The sequence below is a fragment of the Aptenodytes forsteri genome, unplaced genomic scaffold (genome assembly GCF_000699145.1).
Source record: "Aptenodytes forsteri isolate BGI_AS27 unplaced genomic scaffold, ASM69914v1 Scaffold351, whole genome shotgun sequence".
In the NCBI taxonomy this organism is placed as follows: domain Eukaryota; kingdom Metazoa; phylum Chordata; class Aves; order Sphenisciformes; family Spheniscidae; genus Aptenodytes; species Aptenodytes forsteri.
Genome location: NW_008794604.1, coordinates 155,786 through 169,275, shown reverse-complemented (window position 1 = coordinate 169,275; position 13,490 = coordinate 155,786). Strand labels below are relative to the sequence as shown.

The 13,490-nt window shown below is 46.6% G+C and overlaps 1 protein-coding gene across 5 annotated transcripts in view; it reads right to left on the bottom strand.

Moving 5' to 3' along the window:
- Window positions 1–13,490, bottom strand: part of SIL1 (SIL1 nucleotide exchange factor) — a 99,186-nt gene that overhangs the window by 63,926 nt on the left and 21,770 nt on the right. For all 5 annotated transcript variants that reach the window (XM_009273192.2, XM_009273190.2, XM_009273193.2 and 2 more), the window contains 2 exons: window positions 12,020–12,134; window positions 8,658–8,793 (listed from right to left, as the gene is read on the bottom strand). In XM_009273192.2, coding sequence (XP_009271467.1) covers window positions 8,658–8,793; window positions 12,020–12,124 — 241 coding nt within the window. In that variant the 5' untranslated portion in view covers window positions 12,125–12,134. The remainder of the gene's footprint in view (window positions 1–8,657; window positions 8,794–12,019; window positions 12,135–13,490) is intronic.

The following is a 13,490-nucleotide window of genomic DNA, read 5'->3' as shown; positions in this document are numbered from 1 at the left end:
GCTGCACGGTACTACTGTTCTGCGCGGGCTAAACAGCACTCCTGCTCTGAGAAACGTTCAGTGAAGGCAGGCAGTCTGGATGTGGAGCCAGTGATACTGAAGGGACGGATGCGGAAGGAACTGGAAAGACGGTGCATCCCTTCGGGGACAGGGCAGACCACCAGCCTCCATCACGGGCAACCTCAGCCAGCAATGGGATAAAATACCGGAGAGCGGTCTGAAAACACAATGTCTGCATTATATCAATAGGCCAGAGATTAATTTATGAAATTACGTAATAAAATTACAAATGTAGAAAAAAAATCAACTCTGCAGGAAGGCCTGATCTCTAGAGCTAACTGCCAACCTCTCCAAGAGCGCGTGGTCAAACACGTCCCGCAGCCCCGCGAGCTGCGCTGCTCTGCCGTCACGCCACAGCCTGGGAAAATAATTCCCAAACCAGGAAAATAATTGCTCTGGGAGCTTTCTGTCACCAAAGGAGAGAGAAGGACGGCTTCAGAAGGTGATCAGGAGGCGCTGAGCTCTGCTGGCACAAGGAGGCTTCCCTCGCAGCTCACAGTGTGCAGCAGCAGCCTCTCCACTGAGAACGGCCGCAGCAGGCGCTGGATGATTTGTCTGATCCCCAGCATCCATGATGGTGCTTTGGGGGGAATTCAACACTTTCACGGCCTTGAAGCAACCTCCAGGGTTTCATGGGGGTGGAGGTCTGACCCGTGGCTAAACAAGCACGCGTTGCAATGCTTGGAAGGCTTGTCTCACAAAACAGCATCACACATTTGAAGTGTAAGGGAGTTGCTCTGATTATATTTGGTCAAACCTTCAGAACCATTTAAGTGACTCTGGAACCCAAGTCACACTTTTTAAAAAACACTTTCCCTAACATCTGATAAAAATATTGGAGCCAAGGTCCTGGTCTGGCTTGCTTGCTCTGGAAGGAAGAGGGAAGATACTCAGACTGGAAATTCAAGATAACCAAGGCTGTATGCACTCCCAAAATGTTTTCCAGGAGGGAAAACATTTTTCTTCCAAAGCACTGTTACAAGCTTGAAATAAACGTGCAGACTGTTAGATAAAGACAGAGATAAAAATAGGCCTGTTATTAAATACCTCTTCTTTAACAAGGTTCATCCTTCTAACCAGTCACATGAAGATTATTAATGTTATTACAGAAAATAAGCATGCTTGCACAGAAAACCATAGCAAGATATTCCTCATCACCCAGCACACATTTAAGCATCTGCTAGCAGCTTGCATGCTCATAGCACCCCCAGTTTGGCAGAAAGAAAATAAAAGAGAGGAATGAGAGATCTCCTCTTTGGGAAACAGTCTCTCTTCTTTCAAAGCACTTTTTCCCCTCCAAACAACGCAAATTTAACTATGTGAATGATTCCCACTTATGTCTACTGCTATACAGCTGATATACTTAATCTCTTCACTAATGCTACACTTGCATTATAACACCACCAGTCAGAGCATCATTAAAGCTAAGTTTGAAAATGTTTTGAAAAATGCAGCCTAACTTCCTCCTGTTGCACAAGAAAAGCCGCTTGACTCTCAAACACCTCCGTCACCTGGTTTATAACCACTTTATAACTAACCTGTAAAACACTGTGGGGCATGGAGTCATACGCACAGCTAGCAGGAGTCACGGATTGTCTCATGTGAAAATACATCATTACATCCTTGTTTCGGTTATGCCCAACATCCAAGCCCATGGCTATGTGTTAGAGAAGCTGCAAACTTTTATCTCAGCTGCTCAGAAGCGCAATTAGGTTTTGGCAGTATGTGCATCACCGCAGAAGACTTTCTATAATAGCTTCTTTAATGAAACCAGTAGCTCCACAGCCAGTAAGGGACAGCATTCACCCTGATTCACCAAAAGCCCATCTCAGCCCCCCTCTGCTCCTAAACCTGAGCAATCCAAGTAGTAAATTCAGAGTTTTTTCTCACCAACACTGCTGCTGCCAGGATACCAGCAGTTCTTGAAGTGACTGAAAACAATGCAAGTTTTATCTGGGGTTGGTGGGGGGGAGGAATTGGCTCCCAGTTCACTTCACAAATACTGAACCTGACACCCTCACGGATGTGCTGGGAAAACACCAGCTGCAAAACGTCCCAGGTTACGGAGAAGCAGATAGGAAACACGGCAAAACAACCCTGTGGGCCAGACCGGTACCTGGCCACGCTGAACATGTTCTGCTGAGCGGCACCTTCCCACCCGTCCCGCTGCTCCGAGCGGTGCTGCGCTGGGGCCGAGCGCAGCCACCAACCCCTGAGATGACGCTTAATTAAAACCTGCAAGTGTACTGACACGCAACAGTCCATTTCTGCCCAGTTCCCAGGAATGATTTAGTACCAGGAGCTATGCAGTTCTGAGGTCTCACATTATAAAAAATTAAATATATATATACACACACACTGCATTTACAACATGCTATGAAATATATAAACAAAACTGCATTACTACACTTGTCACATTAGAGAAGCAGAGCGTTTTTTATAATGTGGGAGTTTGGGGGGGTTGTTTTTCGTTGGTTTTTTTTTTTCCTTTTTTAACATGCGCATTCAGTTACTGGCCTATAAACTTCTGTTATTTGCTACAGTTTCCCATTTCTTAGTGTGAATGACTAAGGTTCTGCAGTTCTGCCCTCTCCTGGAAAAGGTCAGCTTTGTGCCCAAGGACCCAAGCACAGTAACATTCATGGTTGTTTCACGAGTGTCTCAACTGTACGGGTCCAAAGCCACCTACTCCGGCACCTCGTCGGGATGCTGGCAGCGGCTCCCGGCAGCTCACCGCGCAGGGGATGGCCAGCCCACGCCTGCCTCGCAGCCGGGAAGCCATCCTGCTCACCGCACAGCACTGCATTGCCCTTGTCTGCACATTAAAGAGACGGCTTGACAAGGACCAGGTGTACATCCCCGGTGGGTGCCCTCTGACTTCCCAGCTCAGGGAATCTGCCAGTAAAGAAATCCAAGCAGGTAACACAGAGCGAGACTGGAGACAGGTAACAGCACTGCCCTCATCTGCACAGCTGAGCTGGAAAGACGCTCGTACAGACAATATCTCCACGTCCAAAAGCTGGCATCCTTCAAACACTCCCTACTCAAACAGAGGTTTGAGATACCTCCTGCCTGCACACTCTCCGAGCGTCTCTTGAGCAGTCCCAATCCTGCCTCTTACCAACAACAGGCAGGGAAACACTGTTATCCCTCTTACACGCATCAGGAGTAAGGCATGGAGAATTTGCTTTGTTTTAGACATCTGCCCTCCAGTGCCCCACACCAGAGCCAGAAGCAGCACGTGAAGCTTCAGCCCTGGCACTTTTGCCAGAGAAGACTTTCAGAGTAAGGAGTAATTAAGCACAAGCCAGTGTTAGGGAGACCATGCATCCTGTGATGCGAAGGTGAGAAGTCAAGGAAAGCCCACGAGGATGGGTAAGCTGAGAGAGGAGAGCATGAAGGCACGTGGTAATAAAAAGGAGGACAGGCATGAGAGAGATTTAAGATATCAAAAGCCTCGTATGCGAGAGGTCAGATGGAAAACAAGCAGAGGGAGTGCTACCAGTGGCCATAGCTCTACTTCCAAGCACTGAATGTTTGCAGTTGCTCTCGAGACTGCCTGGGCTTTCCTACCTGCTGTAATCACCCTGCAGCTCTGCCTGTTGCTGGCCAGAGAATATTATAATGACTCCACAGTTGAGATTTTTCCCCTCTGCACATCGGTAACAAGTTATTTAAAAAAAAACCAAAACTGGAAAAGAAGCATTTCATCTCGTATAAATGAGGTTTTTAAAATCCCATTTGCCTTTCCTCTTCATGCAAATCTGTGCTGATCTGATGAGGCTCCTATTTCCTGGATTACACACGTCAAGCTTTGCAAAAACGAGCATACCCTGGTGGTTTAACGCCATATTTCACAGCCCTCTCTTGCCCGTGCTGACACAGGTATTTCAGAGACCTGCACGCAACTGTTTGAGTTAGGTCTAGGTCACCGAGAAACCAATGGTTCGGACAGATTCATTAATTCAGCAAAGCAATTAACAGGAGTCAGCGCAGCTCAGGACATCCCGGTGAATGGCAGGAGCAAAATACCCACTGACAAGGTGTAAGGAAATCCTCGCCAGCCACCACATCACCCACACAGGCTGTGGGACAGGCCCTGGCACAGGACTCCTGAGCCAAAGGGATCCCTCCTGCCATTACCTTCTCCTCCCAGCTTTAAAAACCTCTTCTCGGCTTAGAGCAGCGCTGGTTCATTCAGACGCTGAAATGTCTTGAAAGACAAAGACTGGCAATGAAACTAGACTGAGTTATGCCCCATCACCAGTCCTGCTCTTTCTAGCAAAACCATGGAAAGTCTGCCAAAGCAGCTTCTGAAATTACCTCCCCAACATGAACGCTTTCTTTGAGAACTGTGTTTCCGTACACGTAAAACAGAGAAAGCAGCCCGAGGACCCTTGGAAGCTGCAGCCGTGGATATTTAAATGCTAAGCAATGTATCATCAGCTCCCCGCTGAACATAAGATGGTTTCATCTTTGCAGAAGCACCAACAACAGCGTGCTCACATCAACCTCACTCTGGCAGTTTGATCAACAGCGGCAGTCATGGCTTCTTATTTTTTAACTGCAATATAATTAGGCACTTAGGAAAATGACTCTGAACAGTACAAATGCTATAGAGTAACTGCAGGTATCAGCACAGCGCTCTGCAAGCCAGACGTTTAACCACAGCTAAAGGTACAGGCCAGCCGAACTCCTGTAACGCATGCTCTGCCCGGCCAGATACTGAGACGCGCTATCCAAACCTGAGAGAGATCCAATGCTGCAACATTTCAATCACCAATGCAAGATTTTGCTCCATTTCTCTGGTCTGCAGGGAGCTGCTCTGGACCAAAGGAAGCCTTTCTGTGCCCCACTGTTGGCTCCTCTCAAATGGAAAGCATGCAGAGTAGACTGTAAATATTTTAATATTTCGGGCAGATGAGGGTCTCGCTTGCTCCATCTGTGTTTGGAAACGGGACACATTAATTCCCAACTTCAAACTGTCAGCTGAGAAACCAGCCAGCGAGTTTCTGCCACGTCAGGGAGCAGGAAAGCGCTGCTGCCACGGAGGTGGACAGAGCCCATCTGCAGAGGCACTGCACAGACGGGGCTCCCCGCAGCACTGGTTGCTGCTGAGGAGATGATTAACCCCCTTTTTCTTTCCCAGTTAAACCCCTGCCTCTTATATCTTTTTTCTTAATCTTCACAGCAATGTCTTCTCAGAGGAGCCACTTCTGACCCTAATGACGGGCGGAAAATGTCTGCTGGTCAGTGATGTGACTAAATGGTCAGAGCAATCCCACTTTCAATCATCATCAGGAATGCTAAAACGGAACAGAGGAAAACAAGGTGCCCAACTAACAAAAGGAGGTAATTCCTGGGAAATTAAGCATTCATGTGCTCTAGGATGTTGCGTGGCAGATTTGAGGTCACCTACAGATGTGGAAGAAATGCTTTTATATACAGAACCCCGAAGAAAACTGTCAGTTTGACAAAGACCATCAATGCCATCCAATCCTTCCATTCATCTCCGCCATCCCGAAGATTAAGGAATCAGAATTTGGTTGCCATAACCAACAGGCAAAGATCGCCTTGAAAAGCGGTGGGGTGTTTCTGTGTGCTGACAGACTCACCTCCAGGCACTTGGAAGAGCTTAACGTAAGCAGAAACAAAAGCAAGTCACCTCTGCTATGTTTCTCCAGAGAACTTCCAACTCACGAGGGTGCTATCACCTGGTAAAAGCGCATTCAGAAAGGAAAGCAGAAAGGAAAGGAAAGCAAAGCATCAGGAGAAGGACAACTTCAAAAAAATTCTGCGCCTGTGGAGGAACAGATACCTGACCACGAGAAGAGATCTGACCATGGGCGTGAACATCCATTCAGTGCAATCCCACTTGTTAAAACCCAAGTAGCCTGCAAGTTCCTATGGACGCCAACCAAGAACAGAGCAAAAAGCCCTGCAGATGTCTTCATCATTTCCTCAGATGATACCAAAAAAAGTAAAATAATGGAGGTGCTGGGAGGACTTTCCAAGGCACCCATATCCTTTCTGTCTAACCCAGCCGTGCCTGGTGCATTATTTAGCGCCAAATGAGAGAGAAGCGAATGCCTAACAAAGTGTTAAAGGACTTTGTGAAGTTTCACCAACCTTTCTACAGTCCATCAGCTTCCTGGCTGGCTGGCAGAAGAGACAACTGATCTCCTTGCTTCCAGATTACAGGTGGCAGAGCTCTTAGGATAACTGTCTCTCTCTGTTTGCATCCAGCTACCTCCAGCAGCTTGAAGCGTGCTCAAAGTGCAAGAAAGCACTTGATCAAAACCCAGCTCACACTGTAGGCAGCGAGGGAACAACCACACAAAGCAGCGCTACATATACAATAACAATTGAATTAGGTGGAGGGATTTGACAGGTTACAGGTTGATGACACTGCTGCAGTCTCGGCAGAAGTGTGGTTTGATGCAATTAGCAACAGGGAACTAGAAAAACAGCAGAGTAAAACTGGAAATACATGTATAAAAGATGAGCAACTGTGGGACCAGACAGAGGCATAAAAAAATCCCGTGTTGAGCTCAGAACAGGAACAAGGTGAAAGAGGAGTGCAACGGGAGGAAACGCAACTCTGAGCTCCCTTCCACTATTCAGAATTGAAGATCCAGATTTTAAATCAAAACATTTGCTTCCCCAGGAGAGACTGGCCCCATTTGCTGCAGGGATACAACGGGAGACGGCACGGGGGCATCCCTGAGAGGCGGGCAGCAGAAAGCAAACTTCTGAGCATTGTGCTGCGGTTCACTTTGGCCTGTGCTAAGCACACACCAGCCAGCCCAGCCAGGACTCTGCTCGGCTATGAGCAAGCGAAGTCACATCAGAAAACATCGGAAGATGCAGAACCACCAGATCGGACACACAGCCAACACGTGCACATCTGCTGAAGGACCGAAAGGCACTTGTGCAGCCAACGCTGGCTGCTTCCCTTGTCCGGCGGGTCAACTCCCTCCCCAGCACGGACCTGTGCTAGCAAGAGGGAAACCTTCAAGGCCAGAGGCCGCAGGGATGGGCTAGTGAAGGCAGCAGGTTCCCCAGCCTTGCTTCGGGTAATACACGTGCTAAAAGTGCGAGTCACAGTCCACACACAGGATTTCGCTTCAGAGAAACCCACAGGAGACAAAAACCAGGCTGGTGGGGGGAGATCAAGGAAGACTCCTCTTTCTGACATGTTTCTACCCAAATCCGTGTGCAGACCTGAAATGAGGATCTGTAGCAACCAGACAATGAGGCAGGCCACCGTTTAAGACTTTTACAAGAGTAACTGAAATTCTTCTCCTCTGTGAATGCTGACAAGCTCCCCACTTCCACAAGCCCTTCGCTGCACATGCCCAATGTGGAATTGCTACAAAAATAAAGCAGAGCAAGACACCCGAGCAATGGAGAAGGTGCTTCTGAACAAAACCGGCAACGATGTTTATAATGACTGCAAGTATATACATACTCTGCTTCAACAAGGGTGGTGGGGATCTGCCAGTCTGAATACTAAGCAGGGACACCACACGCCTTCCATACATAATGGTACAAAAATGGAATAGAAGTATATACTGTAGCTTTGTGAAATTTAGGGGCTTTTGCTAGACATTTATGTTATACAAAGATTTACATTTGGAAAAGTCATTCTGCTGTATCTGGCAGAAATTTCAAGACAAATGGATCCCATATTTATTCATTCAATGATAATACTGAGCACAGGATAAAGCTCTTTTAAATTCAGAGCACTTTATAAAAATTAATTACTACTTACTTCACCCTTCTGAGGTGGGAAGGTATTACACCTGCATATACATGAGGACACCAAAGCAGAAGTGGATTAAATACCTTGTCCAAGACCCGAGAGGAAGGCTTACTGATCATCCTAATTGCTGAAATATGTGTGCACGCATGCATCTGTGTGTGTGTTTAAATGGGCTTATCCTCTCCAGAGCCTTTCCCAGCGCACGGGTTTTTGCAGCGAAGCCAGCCTGCTCAGTTGGTTTTTTCTCACCATACATATCCCATACACATCTAATAAAAGATACCAACCCAAAAAAAAGGGAAGAGATTTTTTTGTGGGATGTACAGATAAGGATAAAAGCTGGATTTCAAATAGCCAAAGAACAGAAACCCCATTGTTAAAAAGCTGTGTAGTGTTACATTGACAGTTCTTAATCAGATTGCCACTGAGCAGCATTTCACCAGCCCACACTGGAGCACAGCAGACCTGGGATACCGCGTGCCAACAAATGTTATAAAATCTGTCCCTTGACAAGCGTACAAAGAGGGAAAGGGCTTCTGAGCTAGTGACAGAGACACATCACCACCTACAATGTGACTGGCAGCCCACTCAACCTGCTCCAGTGAACTGAAAGCACTTTAGCAACCGCTCCCGTTGCCAGCCGGTTCGGGGACGGTCTCCTTGCCCTGTATTGTGTCATTGAGTCCATAGCTCTCTGTCTGAACACCAGCAAAAAAACCCCCCATCATATTGTCATGGGAACAAACAGGTATTTTGAGTTTCTGCAAGGCTTCTGTTGGCGCTGTCAGGTGGGGTTCCAGAGGGACGCTATAATTAGTCATCAGCATGTTACCTGGACGGATGGTTTGCCACTGATGTGTGGGGTAAAACACTTCCAGGTCCTCAGGATCAGCATCATCTTCTGTTATTGGCTCTTTCCCGCTGTCATCTTTTATGTCGCTCTCTTCTATTTTTGTAAGGGCAAACTCCTTTCGGATAGAAGAGATTCAGCTCATTAGCAATTGCATCTGGGTAATTTAGTGCCGGCTGAGAATACAAATTTTTTTCCCTCGCCAGCAGATTTTTCTTTTTTTTTGACATCCAAGATTCTTTCCACATGGTTAAATTTAGATTTAAAGTATATTAAAGGTTAAACATGCATAACTAGCATGACATTTGTGCTGAACAAAGCAATGCAACTTATTTCCTATTCCAGTGCAGGCTGCAGGTTTAAAAGAAGCTTTTGGAGAGCCTCACCTATATTACACTCAGAGCCAGGAGCCCTGACTATTATTAGGGTTGTGTAACGTTGTAAGACCCTGTTTTCCCTTGCCTAAAAATATGTCAAACTTTTAACTTTTTCAGCTGAAATTTTCCACACGAGTGGAATGTGGAATGCCTCAAGCGTTGGTTTGTTTTTTTTTTTTTCTTAAATGCACTTATTTCAGGCTTGGAGAAGATTTCAGCTAAAATAGTTCAGCTATTTCCAAAATAGGACATGGGGAAAACGCACCAAATTGCCCACACGATAAAAATGCAAGCATCCTTTTCTTTACCCGTTCCCAGTGTCCTCCAAGTCTTTTAAAACAATGAGGCAGCGATTTAATCACCACCTACACTGTAAGTGCAGCACGCGAATGGCAGAGGTGTGGTAGATCAGCTAGCACGAGTGGTGAGACATTGCGCAAAGGAAAAAAACGAGGATGAAAAGCAGGAAAAAAAAAATCCTTGCCGCGAGGGAAACCTCGCTGTTCACTGGCAAGTCTCCCTAGGGAGCTGGTGGGAGTCATGTAAAACTGCAACGGGTAAAATTATTGAGAGTGCATAGTAAGTAAGAGCCTCGTACTATCTCACACTAGGCTATTAACTGCTCGGGAAGCAGGTCTTTGCTATTCTGGTTTTCACAGGAACAGATAAGCCGGTCCAGGCTAATCGTCCAGACAGCTCAGTTTCTGTTGCAGGGAGTATCATCAGCTTCTGCTATCGCCAAGGATGACACCACTGAATAATTTCAAATAACCAGCCTATAGGAAAAGTTTCTTCCCAGTTGTTGGCAATTAGAATAAGAGTTACAGCTCACTTCATGAAGTGTTTTGATGTTAATCTTTAGAACGTTTTCACAGGGAAAAAAAGAAGTCAATTAAGAGGTTAACTGGAAATTTTAGGCCATGTTCTGCCTTCACTTCTTCCACTTCTTGGAAAAAATGTGTGCATATTTTCTGGCAAAATCTGGGTGCTTTGCATATAAATATCCATTATCCAGCCGAGGAGATTGTTTCCGAGCAAGAGAAATGTCAGCCTGAGCAAAACACGTACAATTAGCAACGACAGTGGTAACGCATGAAGATGGTTGACAAGCCTATAGAAAGTTTTTATTTGATCTGTCAAAAGGGATTGAAATTTCAGAAATGCACTGGAAAACAGAGCTTAACTCCTGCTTTCGCTTAGTGCATCAGAGGCTTGAAATTGTTAAAATTATGACAAATGGTTAAAGCTCAGTAACAATCATAAACATAAAAAGCCAGGTTCTACTGATGAAAATCAGCGTTAACGTTTTCTGAGCCAAGACTCAACAGGACTAAAATAAATGAGTCAGAGCAGTTATTACTTAGCTTATTTACGCTGCTATATTATTATCCAAGAGGGGCTTAACGATACAGGCCATTGTAAATTTACCAACAGGCCTCCGAGTGTTGTATCTGCTGAAACACATAATGGGGATGGCTGATGTTTACCAGCTCTGCTCAAGAGAAGTGCTGTGGTCTGAATGATCAGTAAGGGTAAAAGGATGTGACTTGGTTCATTTAAATGTTACTCTCACTGCTTGGCCTGCAATTGCTTTGCAATACCCCATTTTCGTTAGCATTTCTGGCAAAAATGGGCAACAACACACAAGCGAGTCTTATTTACGCAGAAATTAGGTAGGATCCTTTTCAGTTTGTTTTCATAATTAAAACAGCAGAAGGAAAGATGTTTTCTAAAGAACAATGGAAATTTCCTTAAAGGCAAAAAGCCTCCTTGCTTTATCAGTCTGAAATCAACTGCAATAAGCTGAAAAGCCTCAGCAGGGAGGGTTTGAGACAATCTGCAGTCTGTTTGCAATAAAGGAGGGACGTGGCCACCACAGAGCGGTTGTAGAGGGGAGTGTAACCACCCATTGCATTAATCCTGTCTGAACCTCGGTGTCAGGCTGCCTGCCAATTCGGGCACATATCACTGGTAGCTGTCCCAGTGCTTGTTCTCCAGCTGGGATGACGGTGCTCTATCTCCAGCCTCCTCCCCTCCCTCCCTTAAATAAAGACAAATTATCTCATCACTACAGGACTCCAGGTGGGCCCGAGGCACTGACCTACAGTGCTTATACTGTAATCTGTCCCTTGTATTTGCTCTGGGTAATAACGCAGCCCCCAAACAGCTGCATCACACAACCAACAGACCAGCAAGCTGCAATGAAAAGGCAGGAACGAGTGTCCAGGGACACGGGGGCCAGTGATCCCCTATGCCAGTGTTGCTGGGGGATCCCCTCTTTTAAGCCACAGCATTAATTAAACTAAAAAACCACCACACTCTACTACCGACCTTCCTCAAGGAAGCCTTCCAGATGTGCTAATCTAGCGGGGCCTGGCACCTGGGGCTCAGCAGCAGAATCCAAACCAGGGGAGTTTTGCACGCCTGTACAAGTGCAAAGGGGCAGACAGCATCCACTCACCTCAACTGCAGCTTCAAAATAACACTGCAAGTAGCAAAATCCATGCACGTGGGACGCAAGGACCTGAGAGGATGCTCTTCTAAGTCTGACTCACTTGCAGTGACTCAACAGAGGCACAGCTAGGAACCTAATCGAGGCCACCTCCTCCCCTCTTCTTGCCACTACACCACATAATTAGCTTTGCCTCTTGCCACAGGGGGAACATGTAACAATTCCAAATAGAAAAAGTGACATCTAGCAAACAAGAGAGCTGTCCGAGTTGCACTGTTCCTGTTGCAAACCCTCTGGAGTGAGCATATTCTGGATTTCCTGGGGCGAGGCAAGCAGTCTTAAGAAAGAAGCCCTTCTGAAATGTTGTTATTGAAGACCCACTGTCAAGGAGAGGTGATTCACCAACAGCTGAATGGCCCTACAGAGGGATCAGGTAAGGCTGTCGCCCCACCAGAGACTCCGGTGGCTGGACAGCCTTGCGAGCGTGGCTCTCGGCCGGAGCAGCCAACACTTACGGGAACTCTATCGCTTAGGCTTGACCAGGAAAACACCGCAGAAACCACCAAGACCAGCAGGTTGACTTTGGCAATGGTGAAGAGGAGACCGGCCCAGTGAGACATTGCCACCAGCCTGAAATGCAAAGGAAAACAAAACCGACAATATTTTAGTTGATGTTTTCACAGGTTTCAGCATTCTTTACATGACATTTTGCAACGCAGCACAGGTTCAGGGGTGCGACACCGCAGGAAATAAAACACCTCGAGGCGTTATGTTAGCGCATGGGTCTCATCAGGGGCAGCCGATAGCAAGGGGTGCCAATTTTACTGCTAATGGAGTTTATGACAGGTAACGACAAAGTAGTTTATATTGACCCCGCAGGGGCTTATATCTCTCCTGGAAAACATGAAGAGACCTGCAAGTCTTGTTTAAGATCACTGTGTTAGTACCATGGATGACAACTACAGGGAAAAATAAAAAACAGTTCAAACCTGCGAAGGCTTTTTGTGCCTGTGCCTCATTTTAAGCACAGAAGTAGCTGCGTTAATTCAAATTGAACAAAACTACCAGCCGTCAAAGGATCAGGGGTTTATCTAAATCCATATGTAGGTTTTTCTTGAGGAAAACAACATTTTGCAGAGGTCAACAAGGTTTACTTGGTGGTTCCTACAGCGCAAGGCTTTCCCCGCTGCTCAGAGCGCCAGCTCACCCGAACCGTGAGCCCAGGAGCCGGCTCCGCCCGCACTTGCGGTGGACCACAAAGCAGTCCCATGGCATACAGCCACCCCGACCGACCGCAGACCAGCTACTGAACAAGAGAGGGGGAAAGAAAGAAGGGTCCTGCTCTTGTGGCTGCCAGTCACCCTGGTACGGAGCTGGTATCCCCACCACTACGTGTGTAACCACGCTCACACACACGTGTGCCCCCCCTGCCTCACAACACGAGGCTCTAAATCCACCTACAGCGTTCAGCTCGCTGCTTCTCACGCTGGGGTAGGGAACGAAGCAGCCTGCCAGCACACAGGATGGAGAAGTATTTCCTTTGATTGGCTCTAAATTTACACACTGCTAAATTAAACTAAATGAGGTCTTTTGAAAGAAGATGGGACTGATTAGTTCCGTTCAAACACTCCTTCATTACTCATCCCTCCATCAAGTCTGCTCCTACTCCTATCCAGGTTTTAAAGAATTTCCTCCCATACGCGCAGTCCTAAATATCCTTCTTTCTGTCTCTGTTGTCCATCAGGATGGCACATCACATCACAGATTTTTACCTTCCTTGAAGCAACCATCTTCTATTCCACAAAGCAGAAAATATGCTCACAGGCACACCCAACACCAACTCCTCCCCCCACAAAAACTTAGGGGACACGGAGGGAGCGGAGCCCTCTCCTTCCACCCCTTTACTGCTATCTTGTCTCCCCACTCCGTTATGTTACTTCTTCCTCTTCCTGCTTGGTTTTTGCTTTAGCCAAAATAAGAAAATAA